This window comes from Suricata suricatta, chromosome 12 (assembly GCF_006229205.1).
Source record: "Suricata suricatta isolate VVHF042 chromosome 12, meerkat_22Aug2017_6uvM2_HiC, whole genome shotgun sequence".
NCBI classification, from domain to species: domain Eukaryota; kingdom Metazoa; phylum Chordata; class Mammalia; order Carnivora; family Herpestidae; genus Suricata; species Suricata suricatta.
The window spans coordinates 7,102,294-7,122,431 of NC_043711.1; the positions used below are offsets into that span (position 1 = coordinate 7,102,294).

General features: G+C 52.6%; 1 protein-coding gene across 1 annotated transcript; it reads left to right on the forward strand.

Moving 5' to 3' along the window:
* The first annotated feature begins 29 nt into the window (after positions 1 to 29).
* On the forward strand, positions 30 to 19,450 carry LOC115273509 (complement C3-like). The gene is made up of 29 exons (XM_029916574.1): positions 30 to 38; positions 572 to 733; positions 981 to 1,110; positions 1,997 to 2,074; positions 3,607 to 3,804; positions 3,975 to 4,086; positions 4,363 to 4,451; positions 4,556 to 4,695; positions 5,070 to 5,276; positions 5,864 to 5,915; positions 6,086 to 6,172; positions 6,342 to 6,545; positions 7,598 to 7,673; positions 8,106 to 8,274; positions 9,292 to 9,387; positions 9,551 to 9,704; positions 10,509 to 10,681; positions 10,844 to 11,002; positions 13,257 to 13,316; positions 14,204 to 14,294; positions 15,565 to 15,610; positions 16,625 to 16,712; positions 17,031 to 17,117; positions 17,320 to 17,425; positions 17,841 to 17,930; positions 18,263 to 18,349; positions 18,436 to 18,525; positions 18,644 to 18,779; positions 19,221 to 19,450. The coding sequence occupies exons 1-29, from the start codon at positions 30 to 32 to the stop codon at positions 19,351 to 19,353; spliced, it is 3,309 nt and encodes a 1,102-aa protein (XP_029772434.1). The 3' UTR covers positions 19,354 to 19,450.
* Positions 19,451 to 20,138: the final 688 nt, after the last annotated feature.

Genomic DNA, 20,138 nt, shown 5'->3' on the forward strand with positions numbered 1-20,138 from the left:
CCATATGGATCGACGTGAATGACAGATGCATGGGGACGGTGAGTCAAATTCCTTGAAGTTGTACATCACCATCATAAAGCATAGACAGACAGGGGCGCCTGGGTGGTTCAGTCAGTTGAGCGTCTGACTTTGGCTCAGGTCATGATCTCACGGTTCGTGGGTTTGAGCACCGTGTCGGGCTCCGTGCTGACAGCTCAGAGCCTGGAGCCTGCTTCAGATTCTGTGTCTCCCTCTCTCTCTGCCCCTCCCCCACTCGCGCTCCGTCTCTCTCTCCTTCAAAAATAAATAAAGTTAAAATTTAAAAAAAAAAATAAAGCATAGGCAGATAGTCTGTCCACGTTGAAGGGCTCCTAGTCTGGGGGTAGGGGAGAGGAGATGTGCCCTTAAAACCTCAACCTAAGGCATGTAGCCTATGCAACTAAATGTGTGGTGTTGGGATTGGCCTGGTGAAGTTCCTGGTGTTCTATCAGAGCCATAAGGAGCATAACCTTGAAAGTGGACTTGGGGAATCCCCTTGGTAACATATGAGACCCTTTTCCTGACATCTCTCTCTCTCTTTTTCCTGGCTCAGCTGAAGGTTGGTTTAAAGAATGAAGGACTCTTCCAGCCTTTGGAGCCCAACAACCAGGTGGAATTGAAGGTGACAGGTGACGCTGAGGCCACAGTGGGGCTGGTGGCTGTGGACAAGGCTGTTTATGTCTTGAACAGCAAACACAAGCTCACACAGAAGAAGGTGAGAATGTGTGGACTTTGGGCCAAGAGGTTGCCTGGAGGCTCTAACTGGGCCCTCAGCTTCTTCAGCTGTAAAATGGGATGCATTAATGGTTGAAAGTATTCAAGGAGCTAGTTCACAGCATAGAGATCGAAAGGTAATAAGAGCTCAACAAACGTGAGATGGTGTGAGAATTATTATTTGAGCCAGCAATTGCAGTGCACCATTGTTCCTTCTCTGAAATCCAGGTTCCTCTCTTAACCCCCAGGTCTGGGATGTGGTGGAGGAACATGACATTGGCTGTACAGCAGGCAGTGGGAAAGACAGACTTGCTGTGTTCAAGGATGCTGGATTGGACCTGAAGATGAGCACAGGGATGGACACCCTGGCAAGCTCAGGTGTGGGAAGGGAGGTGATGGAAAAGGGGTGGGCAGTGCTGTCTAGTGTTAAGAACATGAGATTTGCTGTCAAGCTAAAATCTAGGACCCTCCCACTTACCATGAGCCAGTTATATTTCCTCTCGGAGGCTCAATTTCTCCGTCCATAAAGAGGGGATAATAATAGAAATAATTCACTATGTTTTGGTTAAGATACAGGTTTGGCCATGTGTGTCAGAGATACAAACTAACAACAGCTCAAACAAAGTGTAAGTTTATTCTCACTCAGTAACAGTTCTGAGGTCATTCTGGGACTCAAGCTCCTTCTATCTTGTTGCCCTGCTACATTCCAAGATGGTACCTATTAGGACCTCATGCCAGGCAAGAGTATGAAGGGACCTGGGAGGGGGAGATACTTCCTCATATCTCATTTGCCAAAACTCAGTCCTGTAGGCCTACCTAGTTGCAAGGGAGGCTGGGAAATGTAGTCTTCATTCTGAGTGAAATGCAGTAGAGGGAGCTTTAGTTGCCACAGTTGAGGAGGTACAGAGAGTGGCTACTAGGGACAACAAGGAGTGTCTCCTTTCAGCTACAGATGGTGACATCAAAAATAGTTTCTGTTTACTATAAGCTGGACTGTGTTAAGTACTTTTATATGCATGATCTCATGGACAGAACTTCGATTATACCATTTTACATAGCTGGAGAAATTAATGCCTAGAGAGGTTAAGTAACTTTCAGAAGTTTGCACAGCTTTTAAGTGGTGAATCTTGAATATGAAGAGACTATGGGATGAAGTGAAATGATGCATAAAAAGCACTGGGCAGTCAGTAAGCACCCAATAAATAACAAGGATGTTGATAAGGATCTTGACAATGGTCCCCTCATTCTTCTCTCTCACCCCTAGACTGGCACTGCCCTCAGAGCCCCACAGCCAGCCGTCACCGCCGCTCCCTGAAGAGGATGGAGACCAAGAGGAATGCAGGTCAGAGCTAAAGCTGGACATGCCCCTCCTGGCTCCCTAACCTACTGTATTCAGAAAATGAAAACCACGCTAGGTACTTTAAGTAGAAAGGGAAGGATTTAATGATGGGAGTTTGGTGCTTTCAAAATCATTAGATGGACTATAGAAGTGGAGGTTGAAAAGCTGTTTGCTGGGACTCAACATCACCTCTCTGCAGTTCTTGCGATGCATGAAATCCCAGGAAACAACCGGCAATATCTCTCGCGATCCTGGTGGGTAGATAATGAAGTACAGAATCGTGCCCATAACGAAGCACACATAGACCGAGGCTCACCCATCAGCTACCACTGCTGTGGGGAAAATGGTCTCCACTTCTCTCACCTTCCAAATCTTACACAAGAGTGTCTCGGTGGCAGAATCTAATCCCATCCAGAATCCTAGCAGCAAGAGAGCAAGAAATGTATCTTCTAGATGTCTAGGCTGCATGATACAAGAGAGGGCATAGGCAGAGGCACCTGGGTGGCCCAGCCAGTTGAGGATCCAACTTTGGCTTAGATTATGATCTCACAGTTTGTGAGTTCGAGCCCCACATCGGGCTCTGTGCTGACAGCTCAGAGCTGGAAGCCTGCTTCAGATTCTGCATCTCCCTTTCTCTGTGCCCCTCCCCTGCTCTTGTGCTGTCTCTGTCTCTCACTAAGAAATAAACATTAAAAAATAATTTTAAAAAGAGGGAACATAGGCAAAAGAAGAGATGGGTGCTGAGTGCCAGGGGATAATAGCTAGCAAACCTGCCATCCCCAAGGCCAAGGTGTTGAGCAGAACAAGAAGTTCTGAGCCTGGAATTCGAGGAAGATGGGACTCAGCACTGAGTGGTGTTGGAAGCATGGAGTGTATGAACATTAGATTTTTCTAATGCTAATGACTTTGTGGTTACTTTTAATTTTTTTATGTTTTATTTATGTTTTTGAGACAGAGAGCAAGCATAGGCAGGGGAGGGGCGGAAAGAGAAGGGGGCAGAGGATCTGAAGTGGGTTCTGCCCCGACTGACTGAAGCAGCAAGCCCAATGTGGGGCCTGAACTCACAAATCATGAGATCACGACCTGAGCCGAAGTCGGACGCTCAACCTACTGAGCCACCCAGGTGTCTCATCAGTTTTAAAAAATACATGATGAAAATCAGAAATGTGAGATGGTGTCTCTAGTACATGAACCTGGCATTACCAGCCCCTGTCAAGAAGAAGGAAGAGGAGGGGGCGGGGGAGAAGAGAAATAGCAGCAGCCACATGGATTTTAGTTCCAGCTCTGCCACTTGGGAGCTGTGTGACCTTGCACCAGTGAATTGACCTCTCTGTTGCTTAGCTCCCTCATCAGAACCCACCACATGGGTTCAAAATGCGGCTTCAGAGGGATGATTTAGGCAAAGTGCTAGAACCAGCATCTGCCAGGACTATGGCTAAACAGAGGCCAGATGTGCCTGGCATTGAGGTGGATGGGTTCCAGCTTCTTCTAGCCCTGCTCAGCCACTCCTCTGTCCCTCTAACTCTGGCCCACAGTGAACAAGTTCAAGACAGAGCTGGAGCAAAAGTGCTGCGAGGCGGGGCTCCGGGAGAGCCCGGTGGGGCTGGCGTGTGAGGAGAGGGCCCGGCATGTCCGCCATGGGCCAGCCTGCGTTGCTGCTTTCCTGAGCTGTTGCCATCTGTCTGAGACCTTGACACGGGAGGCCCGGGAGGAGCAGCTGCTCTTGGGGACATGTGAGGAGGGCATGGCAGGAGGCAGGGGGTGGGGCTCGCTCGAGGGGCATGAAGTGCCTCGGGACAAGTCAAGGGATGATACGGGCCATGAGGGGATGGGGCAGGAGGACCCCGCTGGTGGGCCACTGGACAGACATGTCGGAGACACTGCCCCACATCCATCCCTGCAGCCGATGAAGACGAGGACTTTGGTGACATCTTCTTGGAGGACCAGCCTGTCCGGACCTTGTTCCCTGAGAGTTGGCTCTGGAAGAAGTTTACACTGCCAAAAAGCAAACCAGGGTAGGACCGCAGCCCCCACGCCAGCACCTGGCTCCTGGTCCTTCCATGCGCCGGTGGGCGTCCATCACAGCTAGTGTCCCCAGTGGTGACAGTGAGCTCTCAGTATAGTCCCATGACGATGCACATCCTATGGTTCCTCCCAAAAGATGAGCTCCTAGTGACGATGGTCTCCAATGGTGACCCACTGACCCCTGGACAGTGATCCTCCCAACGCAGAGGCTCTGTCCAGGCAGCACAAGCTCACTGATGTCCACCCCTGACCCCGGCCACTTTCAGAAGCCTCGCCTACCACAGCACCCGTGTGACCCTGCCGGATTCCATCACCACGTGGCAGTTTGTGGCCGTCAGCCTCAAGGCTGGACAAGGTGACCCCACAAGCCCTGCGCTCAGGGGTTGGGAGAATGGTGGCCCTACTCAGCCCTGAGACCACTGGCCTCTGGGTCATGCCAACGTGCTGCCTTGGCTGTAGGTTTCTGCGTCTCAGATCCCTTCGAGCTGACAGTTATGAAATCGTTCTTTGTGGACCTCAAGCTGCCCTCCTCCGTGGTCAGGAATGAGCAGATCCAGATCCAAGCCGTGCTGTACAATTTCAGGAACCACCAGGTCAAGGTGAAGCCTGAGCCCTCCCTTGCCCACAAACCATCTGTCAGTGCATTTTATAAAGGGCTTGGAGTGTGTCCATTACTCAAAGGGGCCAGCGAGGTGGTTGCCCTTTTGAAAAGCTTCGGAGGTATTTTTCTCATAGAAAACACACAGTAATCCCAGCAAATGGCTGCTATCATTGCTGTTCATTGAGATGGGAGGAAATTGAGGCACAAAGAAGTTAAGGGGCTCTCCTGAGTGTCAGCTAGGGCTATGCTCTCCACCACCACGCTGTGCTGTCACCTACTCAGGATTTTCAGGGTGAGAGCAGGGAGGGAACTGTGACCAGGGCCCCGGGCCACCCTATGCATCCGGACCCCCTGACTGCGCACCTGCCCTAGGTCCGTGTGGAGTTCCCCCACAAGGAGGCGCTGTGCAGTCTGTCAAAGCCAGAAGCCCCATCCCGCCAGGTGGTGACCGTGCCCCCCACCTCTTCCAAGATGGTGCCCTTTGTGCTTCTCCCACTTGAGACTGGCAAAGTGGACGTGGAGGTCAGGGTTGTGGGCTATGGGGTCCAGGACCATGTGAAGAGGACACTTATGGTCAAGGTAATGGGTACCACCATCCTGTTACTGGTGCAGACAGTGGCGCTTCCCCTGGGCCCAGGCTATGCTCACAGGACAGACAGACAGGTCGGCCCTGGATCAATAGACAGGCCCCACAGAGGCGCCTAGGTGGTCAGTCGGTTAAGCATCCAACTTTAGCTCAGGTCATGATCTCACAGTCTGTGAGTTCAAGTCCCATACTGGGCTCTGTGCTGATACCTCGGAGCCTGGAGACTGCTTCAGATTCTGTGTCTCCCTCTCTCTCTGCCCCTCCCTGGTTCGTGCTCTGTCGCTCAAGAATAAATAAACTTAAAAAAAAAAAAAAGAAAAGATTAGTAACTCATTGAGCTGTCAGAACCACCATATGAGTAGGAACCTTGTATGTATGAGAAAACAGAGGCACAGAGAAGTTAAGTAATTTGCCCAAAGCCACACAGCTAGGACACAGAAGGGTTGGGATTTGAACCCAGGTATTTGGGATCCAGAGTCTGTGCTCTTTATAGCTAACCAATGTCTCTTCCTACTGTCATTGGATTGTCATTACTATCATTGCCGTTGTTTCTAACTTGCTTCCTCATTGTGTCTCACAGGCAGGGGGGCAGATACAGCAAATATCCCATAGCATCCTCCTGAACCCCCAAGGTTTGTGGGGGGAGCATGTGGGATCCTGGGGCCACACCAGGATGGAGGGAGGGGCTGAAATGAGGGGGTCCGGCCAGGTGGAAAGTCCTATCTCCCCCCGGCTCTGCACACCCTGACCTCCCCAGCCCCAGAATCTGCCTGTCACGGAAGGTTGTGCCTGTTCAACCCAGGTCAAACCCAGACGGAAGTGGTGCCAAGACAGGACTTTTTGGACAAGGTGCCCGATACAGAGGCAGAAGTGTTTGTCAGTGTCCAAGGTGCTTAGGACAGAGATGCCTCCCGGGGGAGGGGGTGAGAGACTGTGAAGCTGGGTCCTCCCAGGCTCGCCCAGGCACAGGGGAAGGAGGGGCTGGGGTGTCCGTGTGGGGTCATCGAGGAGCCATGGTGGCTTAGGTCATTCCTGAGATGATTCTGTCCACCTGATAGGTGACATCCTTGGTGAGACAATCCTGGGCGCCCTGACACCTAGAGAAACGCGGCGGCTGCTGAGGGTCCCGACTGGCTGCCCGGAGCAGACGCTGAGCTCCTTGGCGCCTGTGGTCATCCTGACCCGCTTTTTGGATGCCACCGGCCAGTGGGGCAAAGTTGGAGTGGAACTCAGGGACCAGGTGATGGAGAACATCATCAGCGGTGAGAGGGCGTTCCCCCCTGGGACTGTAGTGAGAGTGGGATCCTCTGGAAGAGTGGCTGGGTGCCCCCAGGGCTGGGTGGTCCCCTTGGGACTCTCCCAGGCAAGAACATTCACACTCTGACTCATCTCCTAGATTATATCCTGGTATCAAGTCCCCCAGGTGACCCCCAACAGTGACCCCCACATTACTCCTTCATCCGGACCCCTCTTCCAGGCTATAGTCACCTTGGTTTACCCCAAAGCAGCAGCCCCCAGATTATACCCAGGCACTGCCTTGGGTTATGCCCCTAGGGAACCCCGAGCAGAAAACTCTGGAATAATCCCAGGTGGTGGCCTCTCCATTACATCTTTCCAGGCTATATCCAAACCTCCCAGTAACAACCAGACAGGCACGTGCCTGTTTATGCCCAGACAGAGACCCCCAAGTTAGTGTGGGCACTGATCCCTCTTCCCAGTTACACTCAGAAGCCAACTCTCCATCCAGGTGCTCTCAACAATTGCCCTCAGGTAACACCCAGACATTGTCACCCCCAAAGATATACCCAAGCCATAAGCCCCCAGGCAACCTTCAGGTCCTACTCAAGTAGCTGTGTTCACAATGCATCCAAGAGCTGCCCTCCAGGATTATACTGAGGAGCAGACTCCCTAAGCCACACAGACACAGTGACACCTGTAGCTTATAGCCAAGAAACAGCCCCCAAGGAAACTCTCAGGTAGTGGCCCTCAGACCACCCCTCTTCCTGGATTTCACCTTCCACAATCCCTCTGAGCAATTCCCAGTCACCCCCTTCCCTAGAGTACCCCGATGGGGCCATTTCCCAGGTTCCTCCCAAATAACACAGCACACTGGCTCCCACGGCCACACGTGGACCCTGCAGCCGCCTCCTGATACACCTAGACAAGTCCCCTTGTACGGTTACATCTAGATGAGATGCACCCCCAAGTCACACCCATATCTTCCCCCCCAGATTGTGCCTGATAACTGGTCCCCCTTCACAGCCACACCCAATGCCAAATCTCCCTGAAAGTTCTCCTCCACCTGTTTCTCCAGGTTACACCCGGATGCTGACGCACCGGAGTGCCGACGGCACTTACCACACCAGCAAGGGAAGCCCAGGAAGCACCTGGTAAGGCCGAGGACACTGGGAGTCCTGCCAGCCCCATCCTGAGTGAAGCTCAGGGGCCAGCCTGTGGCTTGGTGGTCCCAGGAGCACCCGTGCAGCAGGGTCTTGGCGCAGGCCGCCTTCCGGCCAGAGCTATTGCTACTTGGGTATTCCCTGAAGGTTACCTGGAAGTCTACGGTGTGGGGGTGACTTTGGGGGTGACAGTGATGGGTGTTTCTTGAAGGTTATTGTTGAGAGCACCTGAACAGAGAGCTGGTGTCTGAATGTCAGTGAAAGGTTGTTAGTGTCCGTGCTGCATGCCTGAGGAGCAGCAAAGGAAGGCTCAGCGTGGAGTGGGGTCCATTGTACAGACTCAGCCTAGTGTAGAAGCCCCTGTCCTGGAAGCCCCTTGGCTGCTATGCCCAGCCATCACCCGCCCCATGTCCCCTCTGACAGGCTCACGAGCTACGTGTTCCGGGTCTTTGCCCTGGCCTACTCAACCATGATGACCAACGTGCTCGATCTGCACTCTCTCTGTGCCACTGCCAGCTGGATCATCACCCAGAGGCAGGCGGAAGACGGGCACTTCTTGGAGAAGGGTCCTGTCATCATGACATCAATGCAGGTGCCCACTGCCCCCTGCCTGGGCTGCTCGAACAAAACCCAGGGCTCTGGGCACTGACAGGCAAATCTCAGGCCCCTGACCTGTTGACAGAAAAAACGAGAACAGGAGAAAGCCAGGGCCTGGCACCCAGCATCACGTCCCTCTGCTCTGGACCACCCTGCACTCTGTTACAATGTCAAAGAGGCTGGGCATATCAGGGACGTCATCTCTCTCTCTCTCTCTCTCTCTCTCTCCCCTCCGCTTGGAGCAGGCTCCGGTTCTTGGCTCTCTTCCCTCTGGGCTTGAGTCTTCTCAGCCCCACTCCACCCCAACCAACACACCCATCCCTACCAAGTGTTCCTCCACATCAGCCTTCAGAAGTAACTTCCAGTGTGGGATGTCTCTTCCCTGCTCAAACACCTTCCATGGCTCCCAGTTGTCTATGACAGCCTCTCTCTATTATATCCCTCACTTCTGTATCTCCTACCAAGCTCCACCCCTCACTACTCCCTGAGCTCAGATCCCTTTGTTTGTGAGGCCCTCTCTGCAGGGAACAGTCACACTTCATCCTTTTTCTTTCCTTCACCTGGCCAAACTATGTTTTCTCTTTAGATTTAGCTCAGACCCACCTCCTTCAGGAGTCTACCTTGAATACTAGCCCTGTCTCTGTTATTGTACCTATGATAGTAAGGATATCATTCACTCATTCAACAGATATTTATCCAGCAACTGCTGTGTACCATGCTTTGTACTAGACAGAGGGGAGATGTGGCAGTAAACAAGACTTTACAGCTTCTGCTTTGTAGTATTCACCAGCCGGGGTGTGGGAGGAAGATGGAAGTTAACCAAATAATTATAACTAGTAATTGTTTAAATCAAAACTGTGCTAAGTTCCATGGGAAAGAAATGCCAGGAGAGGGGACATGTCTGGTCAGGGGAACCTGCAAAGGGAAGCCCAGAACCAAGCACCTGGGAGCTTGTCAAGATCATGCAGGAGAGGTCGGGGAAAGTCTCACGGGCATGATCTCTCATCCACAGGGTGGTTACCGAGGCTCTGAAGCAGACGTATCCCTCACAGCTCTTGTCCTGATTGCCCTAAATGAGGGGAAGGAACTGTGCACCCAAAAGATACAGGTAAGACCCAAAGGGGACGTCAGGCTCTACAGAATCCTCTATACCCTCTGCCCACAGGAAGTGTCCCCAACCTCATGTCCCTCGCAGTGCATCCCTCTCTTCAAACTCCTAGACCCCTTTCCTCCAATCTCCCCCCTCTAGTTTCCTCTCTCTGAATTTCTAGGATTTGACTGCCAGCATGAGGCGAGCCCGTAGCTTCCTGGAGAAACGCCTTCCCAACCTTCAGACAACATTTGCTGTAGCCATAGTCTCCTATGCTCTGGCCCTCACTGAGAGCCCCCGAGCCAATGATCGCCTGGACAGCTTTGCCAGCCATAGTGAGTGTGGGCCACTTCTTAACCAACTGTGTGTTAACGACAGTCACGGGGGGCAGGGGGAGGGGGAGGAGGATTGTGTGACTTACAATCCAGCAATGTGTGACGCATCACTTAGCGTTTACTGAGCATCTGTGGTGTGCCAACTCTTGAGCTCAGAAGCCAAGAACCAAGGTAAACAAGATTAATATGGTCCTTGCTCTCAGAGATCCCACCATCCCTGGGGAAAAGCAAACAGAAGCCAAACAGATCAATAGAGAACTATAAATTGATACAAGCACTGAAATGGGTGGGAGAGAGGATGAGAGGAAAGGGGAATGGATTGGAGAGCTGAAAGGGCTCTGTGAGAAGGGGACCCCTCAGAATAAAAAATGAGAAGGCCTGCCTGTGTGAAAGGCCAAGGACATTCCAAGTGAAGAGAATGCCACGTGCAAATACTCTGAACTAGGGAAGTGCTTGACATGGTCAAGGGCGGCATCCACGGCTGGCCGTGTCTCATCCCCAGGGACCCTTATCCCATCCTCCCCATTACTCGAGTCAAGAGGAATGGAGTTAGAAAAACTTGCTAGCAGTGGGACTGATGGAACTTGGAAGAGCTTCTATTAACCTTAAATAATTAGAGTCCCTGTCTCTTAGCGTGTTCTGAAAACAAAATGTATGTCCATATGCCTCCTCAAAGAGTTTCGCATAAAGTAAGTGCTCAACAAAATAGCGGATGAGAACATTTGGGCCAGATGACACAAGGAGAGGACAGGTTTAGGTAGATGGACCCACTTCTGGGAGACAAAGTGGCCATCCATCTCCCAGATAAAACCCACTGGCCAGTGGATCATCTGGATGTGAATTCGCTGTACACCATTGAGGCCACGGCCTACGCGCTGATGCAGAAGCTGGAGTTAGGTCGCTACCAAGAGACGCATGCCATTGCCCAGTGGCTGCTGGAGAAGCGGGAGCTAGGCGGAGGCTTCATGTCCACCCAGGTGACCTGGGCCTCTGGGAAGGGGAGTGGGGAGGGGCGCTAGCCAAGGTCCTGACGAGACTGGCCCACCAGAAGGAGCTGCCCGTGGTCCTGATTTGCCACACTCTGTGTTGCTCTGGGCACCGTCAGTGGTGCTGATACTCAGCCCCATCGCAACACCTAGACGACTGTGGTGGCCCTTGAGGCCCTCACCCGCTTCCGTGCAGCTGTCCCTTTCGAGGATGTCCAGGATCTCCACGTCCAGATACGCGTCCCCAAGAGAGCCTTGAACTTGGAGTGGATCATCGATCAGAACAATGCCTACCAGCAGCGGTCAGCAAAGGTAGGCCACTGAGGGGCAGACATGAGGTCTGCATTGGGGATGAGGCCAAGAGTCATGTCGCTGCCAATCTCCCTCTCCGAGGTTATCTCACAATCAATGTCTATACTGTCAACGTATTGATTCACCTATTCCACCATTTTCTGAGCACTTGTTATGCCAACCATTCTCCTGGGCAAGGGAGTTGCATTATAAAAGACCTGTGGCCTCTGCTCTCATGGAGCTTACAGTCTAGAAAGAAACTAAGACAATAAGTATATTCTATTTTCAGCTTTCTGGACATAGGGGAAAGAAGTGGGTGTAAAGGGGAAAATATCCTGGGTATGAGGAGAAAAGCAATCTCCATGACTTTACTCCATGGAAGAGGTGATATTTACCTTCAATCTTTTGACCCATCTTTGTTGAGCACTTACAGTATGCGAGGCTGGCAATACAGCCATGAATAAAACAGAAAAAGATCCTTTTCCCTGGAAAATATTATGTTTTAATGGGTGAGACAGACAATAGAGAGATGTAAATAAGTAGCATGTGTAGGGTGTTCAATGGTGGCGAGTGCTGTCGCTAAAATATTAAGCAGAAACGGGGGGTGGGCCCATCAAGGAGCTGCAATGTTATTTATTATTTATTTATTTTACATGGTTTTTAAAATTTATTTTTGAGAGACAGAGACAGTGTAAGCAGGGGAGGGTCAGAGAGAGGGGGACACACAGAATCTGAAGCAGGCTCCAGACTCTGAGCTGTCAGCACAGAGCCTGATGTGGGGCTCGAACCCACCAACCATGAGATCATGACCTGAGCTGAAGCCAGACACTTAACTGACTGAGCCACCCAGGCGCCCTATTTATTTATTTTTAATTAATTTATTTATAAGAGAGATCATGAGTGGGATGAGGGGAAGAGGGGGAAAGAGAGACAGAAGTGGAGACAGAAAGAGTCTCAATCATGCTCCACTCTCAGCACAGAGCCCAACACATGGCTCACTCCCAAGACCCTGGGATCAAGACCTGAGCTGAAATGAAGAGTGGGACACAACCAACTGAGCCACCCAGGTGCCTCAAGGAGTTGCAATTTTATTTTATTTTTTATTTATATTTTAAATGTGTATTTATGTTTGAGAGAGACAGACAAAGTGTGAGCAAGAGAGGGGCAGAGAGAGAGGGAGACAGAATCCAAAGCTGGCTTCAGACTCTGAGCTGTCAGCACAGAGCATGATGCAGGGCTCGAACTCGTGAATGATGAGATCATGACCTGAACCAATGTCAGACGCTTAACCAAGTGAGCCACCCAGGGGCTCCATCAATTTTATTCTTTTAATGCTTATTTATTTTTGAATTTTTAAGAGAGAGAGAGAGAGCGAGAGAGAGAGAGAGAGAGAGAAAGAGAATGATCAGGGGAGGGGCAAGGAGAAAGGAGGACAGAGGATCTGATGTGAGCTCTGCACTGACAGCAGAGAGTTCAATTCAGGGCTCGAACTCAAGAACCAAGAGATCTTGACCTGAACCAAAGTCAGATTCTTAACTGACTGAGCCACCCAGGCACCCCAAGGAGTTGCAGTTTTAGATAAGAAGGGCATGGATGTGCTCACCAAGATGGTAACATTTAAGCCAAGATTTTAAGGAAAGGAAGGAGTGAGCCTCGTGGATATCTAGGCAGAGGAAACGGTGGTGCAAGGGCCCTGAGGCAGAAGTATTCCAAGAACAGCTAACGGGTTTTCAGCAGGGGTGATGTGAATGGATGGGAATTTGTAAAATTTTTCTCTGGCTGAAGAAGGAAGGATGTATGATAGAAACAAGAGTAGATGGAAACACATGAGATCATGACCTGAGCCAAAGTCAGAGGCTTAACCGACTGAGCCGCCCACATGCCCCACAAATACTCTTTCAGAAACGAAAAGTAGGGGCATCTGGGCGGCTCAGTCGGTTAAGCATCTGACTTCAACTCAGGTCATGATCTCACAGTCCATGAATTCGAGCCCCGCGTCGGGCTCTGTGCTGACAGCTCAGAGCCTGGAGGCTGCTTCGAATTCTGTGTCTCCCTCTCTCTCTGACCCTCCCCCACTCATTCTGTCTCTCAAAAATGAATAAATATTTTTTTAAAAAGGGAAAAGGAAACCATCTACATGGGACAGGTGAGCAGTGAGTCACTAGGCCCCAAGCTAGGGAAGTGTCCATGCATGCTCTCCTCCTCAGCCCCCCTGCATTTGAGCCCTGTTTGGATGCTTCCTCCATGTTCAACTTCTCCTCTCACTTCCTTTCAGTTCTCTGCCCAGGACGACCTAGAGATCAAAGCCAGTGGCAGTGGCAGAGGCACAATCTCGGTAGGTCTGGTGTCCCAGCCCCATACCCTCCTCCCCCCTCCCTGCTACTGGTAGAAATAGAGGCAGTCTAGACTAGACTGCAAGACAAGATCAAAACTAGCAATAATTTTAACTACCATTTCGGGCACGGCTATTTGCTAGGAACCAAGTTAAGGACACCCCAAAGCCTGCCTGTAGAAAGTTGGTAGAAATATGGACTCCACTCAACAGTTGGGGGAGTTGAGGCTCAAAAAGGTCTTCATAGGTTATGAGTCAAGAGTCAGGAGAGATAGAAGCCAGAGATCTTCGGACCTGTCTGCCCCTCCCATGCTGAGGTCCTGAAGGGTGACTCTTTGCTCCCCAGAGGAAGATTCTGACTCCAGCATGCCTTCCAGTGCCTGGAGGATAACCTTACCCCTTACCCAGCATCTAGGAGCTCCGTTATATCTTCCAGCCCCTCGCCCTGTGGCCCAGGAGGACAGATCTCTTGTTCACTAAATTGGGGGCAGCTTGCTTTCATGTTTCTGGCAACGGGGTCACGGTTGAATCTCTGACTTCATTGTGTGGCTTTGGGCATGCCATGCTCCTCCATGAGCCTCACTGAAATTTAAATGAAGTAAAATTAAAAATTCAGTTCCTCAGTTGCAGTGGCCACATTTCAAGTGCTCAATAACTACATGTGGCTAGTGGTTACCATATGGACAGAGCAGGTGGAGATTATTTCCATCTCTGAAGAAAGTCCTATTATACTGAGGCAGTCTAGATTCTAGAGAGTGTTCTGGAATTATGGGAGGGGGCAGACTTTGAGGCGAATTATCCACAGGGGCAGAACCTGGGCAGGCGAGGACTGGAGTGAGGAGGAAGGGAGTGGGTGGGAACGGTCCTTGACGCCTTTCCTGCCCCGGCAGATCCTGACCATGTACTACAGGTTTCCAGAGTTCTGGGAGGGCACTTGCAACCTGTACCACCTGAATGCGACTCTCCACAGAGCCCTGGAAGGTGAGCCTAGACCCAGGGGCTCCCATTTATTGAGAAGCACAGTAAGCACCTTTATTGGCTTATTCAACTATTCAACAAATATTTGTTGAACATCTACCATGTGCCATGCTCTGTTTCTGGACCCTGGGAACACAGGCATGAACAAGAAAAATGTCCCTTCTTCTGGAGCCCACATTCTAGTAGGGGGAGACAAACAATCACACAGCAATAAATACAGTATACTCCTGCCATTTATTTATAACAATCTACACTATAAAAAATAAAGAAATAACACACCAGAAGGTGATCATAAGTACCATACAAAATAAAGTAGGAAGAGATGATACACACTTGGAAGGGGTCCAGGGAAAGCTCTCCAAGGAGGTGGCATTTGAGGTCAGACATGAAAGAAGGGAGAGAATGAGCCATGAAGGATCTGAGGGAACAGCATTCCAAGCAGGTGGAACGGCAGGTGCAAAGACCGAGAGGCAAGAATGGGCTCACCTGGTTTGAAGAGGTCACTGTGGCCACAGAGGAGAAAGGGCAGGGTTTTAGGGAAAAGGGTTGGAAAGGCGATGGGGGCCGATGGTGCAGGGACTTGCGGGCCATAGTGAGATCTCTGGGTTTTGCTCAGAGCGAAGTGGGAGCCATGGAGTGTTCTGGGAGAGAAGGGATGTGAGCCATCACAGGTTTGCATGGGCTCCCTCTGGCACAGACTGTAGAAGGCAAGGGGAGAAGCTGGGAAACGAGGGAGGAAGTGACTGCACTGGTCCTCTAGGAGATAATGGGGGCTAAACTGGGGGTGGGGCTGTGAAGATGATCAGAAATGGGATTCTAGAATTCCTAGGCTGGGGTACCGAGAAGGAAGAGACAGGACTCCATCAGTGGGAGCTCACTGTGGGGATGAGGGGATTAAGCCTCACCAGCCCCAGGACTTTTAAGTACTAAAAGTAACCAAGGAATTGGTTTGAGCCACACTTTTTAATAAAACTAAAATAATAATAATAACAATAATAATAATAGAAGTAGCAGCAAGAGTACTAGTAATAATAGTAATAGTAACTGACAGTAACAAAGAACTGATAAAGCACTGTTTAAGAGCTTTGCTTGTATTAACTTATTAAATCCTTACGAGCTGGCTGGGCTGGGAATATTATGCTCCTCGTTTACAGTTTAGGTAATTAAAGCACAGAGAGGTTAAGCAACTTGCCCAAAGTCACAGAGCAGAGCCAGGATTTGAACCGAGGAAGCTGTGTTACCCACCCTCTAAACTCCTGCCTTCTCTCTGCAGATAATAAAAAGGGGGAAGAGACCTTCCAGCTCCGGATGGAGACAAGGTCAGGGCACCAGGATCGTGGGCTGGCCCGGAGGAAGGCCTCACCTCCCTGTGTCCAGACCCCTTACCACTCTCCCCGTGTACTGAACGGAGGGCGGAAAGCAGCAAAGTTTGCTCTCCCGAGCACGCCCCTCATCCTACTTCCCGTCCTGCCCCCCCCCCCCCCCCCCCCATGCTGCCTACCATCCTGCTTCCCAATCCTGTGCCCCATCCTGCCCTGTCCTGGGAGGCTGGACTCCCCCACAGTGAGTGCTCCGTGTCCCAGGGCCCAGAACTGGTTTCCAGCCTGTCACCCTCCCCACGCTCATCTTCTCCACACTCCCCTGCCCTCACCCCAGTCCTGCGCTTTCTCTCAAGTCCCCTCGCCCGGGTCTGCCCCAGATCAAAGCACGTGTGGAGCACCTACTGAATGCCAGGCTCTGCTCTAGGAACTGAGGGCACAACTGTGAGCAAGGCAGCCCCTCTGTGCCTGATGAGGCTCGCAGCCCATCAGGGGAGACAGACAATAACCAAATAATCATCCAGAATCAGTGTAGAATGACAACTGTGATTAAATATGGCAAAGGAGAGGTCCACAGAGGCACAGGAGGGCAAATTTGGGAACGATCCGGTGCATGGGCTGGAGAAGGCTTCCCAGAGGGAGGGAGGGATCAGTGGAAATTACAGAGATGGAAGAAGGAGGTTTCAGGGCAGAAAGAGGAGTGAGGACTCTAGGCTGAGAGAACAGCATGTGCCAAGGTCCAGTGGCAGGAGAGATGCTTCAGAGCAATCACACGAAGGCTGGGGTGAGAGGAGGCAGAGTGCGCGGGTGAGACCAGGTGCCTGCTCAAGTTGTTAAGCAAGGAGGCAGCACATGAGACTCCTGTTTGCTAAAGCTGTGTGCTGCTGGGGGCAGAGGAGTAGCGGAGAGACCCAGGAGGAGGCTACTGACCGCACTCATTCAGGCCATGCAGGGGGAGCATGGGGGGAGAGGAAAGAGGAGAGTGACGGGAGACTGGAGCTGTGAAATCCCCAGGTTCCAGGGAAATCGAGAGGCCACAATGAGCATCGTGGAGGTCTCCCTGCTGACCGGCTTCTACCCCAACCAGAATGACCTCAAACAGGTAAAGGAGGTGCCCCCTGCCTGCTGCTGAGCAGGGTAGGGGTACCCTAGCAACACCCCACACTCCCTGTGTGGGCACAGGGGTCAAGGCCCCCAGGCTAGTGCCCCATGCCCAGTAGCCATGGTCACTTCTGATTGTCTCCCTACATGACCTTAGGCAAGTCCTTGCCCTCATGGTGCCTCGGTTTTCCTGACACTGGCATTGATGGGACAGGGCTGGGAGCTCAGAGTTACTTCACACCGCCTGGAGCTCCTAGAGCTGGGGAGCTGGGATGGGGGCGGGGTCCCTGCCAACCTGCAATCCTCACCCTTGCCCCAGCTTACGAGCGACGTGGAGATGTACGCCTTCCAGTACGAGACCAAGACGAGCTCCAGCGACAGCACGGTTGTCCTCTACCTGGAGAAGGTGAGGAAGGCTGGTGGCCTCCTCCAGAGGCCTGTGGGCCACCCGGTGGGCAGAGAATACGGTGTTGCCGGAGAGCCATGCAGTCTGGGGTCAACTCCTCAGACCGCAAGGCCACATTGTCAGCGGTTATGGCCAAGGCCCTGCGGTCAGTGCCCCATGGTCAGCGGCCCTGGTCAGCTCTGGCAGGATTCCCTTCCCCCAGCTCTCCCACCAGGAAAACACGGTGCTGGGCTTCCGGGTCCACAGGATGCTACAGGCGGAGTTCCTGCAGGCCGCCCAGGTCACCGTATACGACTACTACGAGCCTTGTAAGCAGGGATCTTGGATGGAGGGTATCTCCCCGGAGGAGTGAGAAGAACTGGGCCAGGAGGGAGGATGAGGGGCGGGGCCAGGACGGGGGTTTGAGGCGTGGCCCAGAGGGGGCTGGGCATCAGGGCGGCAAGATGGCTGAACGGGACCGAAATGGATGCGGTGGCGAGGGGCGTGGCCCTCCTAAGTGGTCAGAGTTGTAGCGAGTCTGGAAGGGGATGGGATGGAGAGGTGACGGAGTAAGGCTCGAGGGCGCGAAGGGAGGAGTCTTCAAGGGGGAGGGGCCTGCTGAGGGAACGACTAGGCGGGGCCAGGTGGGACGAGGGGCGTGGCTTTGGGGCGGAGCCAGGCGGTGACCCGGCCCCCAGGAACGCGAGCCCAAGCCAACCCCGGCTGTTCGCCCTTCTCTCTCAGCCCGGAGGTGCAGCTCTTTCTACAACCTGCCCACAGAGCTGTCTTCCATGCGGAAGATCTGTCACAAAAATGTCTGCAGATGTGCGGAGGGTGAGGTCACGGGGACCCCGAGGCCGGGGCTGCCAGACTGGGGATCCCGGGGCCCTGCGTCATCTCCTGGCTGTCTCTTAGGGCTGAGTTTAGACCGAGAGAGATCGTGAGATGGGAAGACAGAGAAAAGGAGACCCAGGGACAGAGACGATCGCATACGCTCAGGCACAGCCAAAAATGGAGCGAGACATAAAGAGACCTAGATGGGAGAAAGAGACCAGGAGAGGTGGAGGAAGACAGAGAGCGCCCTGCAGACCAGATGGGGGGTGGGGTGGGATGGGAGGATATCCCTCCCTCGGCGCCCCCAGAGCCGCTGCCCTCCTGGCTTCCAGAACGGTGCCCATCCCTGAGGAAGGACGGCGCCCTGCTGAGGCAGGAGGAGCTCCAGGCTGCAGCCTGTGAGGGGGGCGTGGACTTCGGTGAGTGTGGGAAGGGGCAGGGGGCAGGAGGAGGCCCACCTGCAGGCCAGATGCCAACAGGACACCCTCTGCCCTGGCTTTCCCAGTGTACAAGGTCAGGCTGGAGTCTGTACAGGCCTCCGCCTCCAATCCCTACATCTACTACCACATGAAACTCCAAGCCATCATCAAGAGTGGTATGTTCAAAGGGGCAGAAGAGACAGGGTGGGCCCTGAGGGTCCCCGGAGGGGGGGCGGGGGGGGGGGGGAGAGCCAGGCCCGTGTGCACTCGCGCACCGGGTTTCCTCTCCTCCAGGTACAGACGCTGCCCTGGCCCTCAGCATGAAGAAATTTGTCTCTCATGCCACCTGCCATGACTCCCTGGGGCTGCAAGAACAGGAGACATACCTCATCATGGGCCACACATCAGACCTGTGGAGAGTCAAATCTCAGTACGTGGGAGGACTCCTGCTGTCCCAGGACTCAGGCGTGGGCCCCTTTCCCCACCCCAGCCCAGTCCCTGGTGTCAACACCTCCTACCAGCACCTCTCACCCAGCAGCAGGAGTCTTGGGTTTCCGGGCTGCCCTGAAGGGAGGTGCAGACTGTGCACTGCACAATTCCAGGGAGCACCATTCACAAGGAAATGTTGTAGATGTAGACTCAGGTCTGGTTTTCCATTAGAGGGCCATAAAGGATCAGAGGAAGGAGAGCCTTTTCTAAACCCCAGCCATGTGGGCTAGAGGCTGGGGGACCCAAGATGACCTGCTAGAGTGGACACTACTGCCTATGGCTCTGGGGGCTGCCAGTCACGACAGAGGAGCAAGACAGGGAGGGCTCCATGCCTCCAGGGCTCCGGGCTCTCCTCACCCTCCTTGCCGTCTCTCACCCACAGCTACATCTATGTCCTGGGCAAGGAGACATTCCTCATGAACTGGCCGGCAGAAGGGGACGTGGGCAAGAAGGAATTGCTGGGCCAGCTGGAAGGGTTTTCAGAATATATTAGCACACATGGCTGTGAGTCCTGACACTGTGAGGTGTCTGCTGCCCTCAGGTGGTTGTTTCTGAGCAGGCCCAGGCCACTGGGCTCACCCCCAAATAAAGAGCATGGAGTGTCACATCCAAGCTCCATACATTTGTCCCGGTTCAACCCTCATCAGAGGCCCCGCACAACCTGCCGTGAAATCGCATGGACCTGCCTCTTCCCCCTCCGTCCCAACGACACTGGCCTCCTCTGTGTCCTCCAACACCCACGTGGATTCCCATCTTGGGGCCTTTGCACTCACTGTTCCTTCCACCAGGCACACCCTTCCTCCAGACATCTGCACTGAGCGAACCCTTCCCTTATTTGGACTCTGCTGAAATGTCACTTCTGGAGTTCCTGGGTGGCTCAGGCACTCAAGCTTCTGACTTGATTTCATCTCAGGTCATGACCTCGTGGTTCATGAGTCCGAGCCCCACCACCACCCCCGCACCGGGCTCCATGCTGACGGTGCGGAGCCTGCTTGGGATCCACTTTCTCTCTCTCCCTCTTTCTCTGCCTCTCCCCAGCTCATGTGCACATGCTCTCTCTCTCTCTCTCTCTCTCTCTCTCTCTCTCAAAATAAGTAAACTTTTTAAAAGAGTCACTTCCTCTTGCTTTAATGACATATCTAAAATAAGCCCCCTTCAGTCACTCTCCGCTTACCCTGCTTTATTGTCTCAATAACATTTATAAATATATTGTATATAATAGTTATTGGTTTGATTGTCAAAGAAGCATTTCTCCTGCCCTACAATGTCAGCTCCGTAAAACCAGGGGCCATGTCTGTCT

Bases quoted from the DNA above. Each gene is read 5' to 3' on its own strand.
- LOC115273509 (XM_029916574.1), top strand. The intron at 3,805-3,974 runs GTGAGGAGGGCA...CCATCCCTGCAG, and splicing joins GCAGCTGCTCTTGGGGACAT to CCGATGAAGACGAGGACTTT. The intron at 16,713-17,030 runs GTAAAGGAGGTG...CCCTTGCCCCAG, and splicing joins ACCAGAATGACCTCAAACAG to CTTACGAGCGACGTGGAGAT.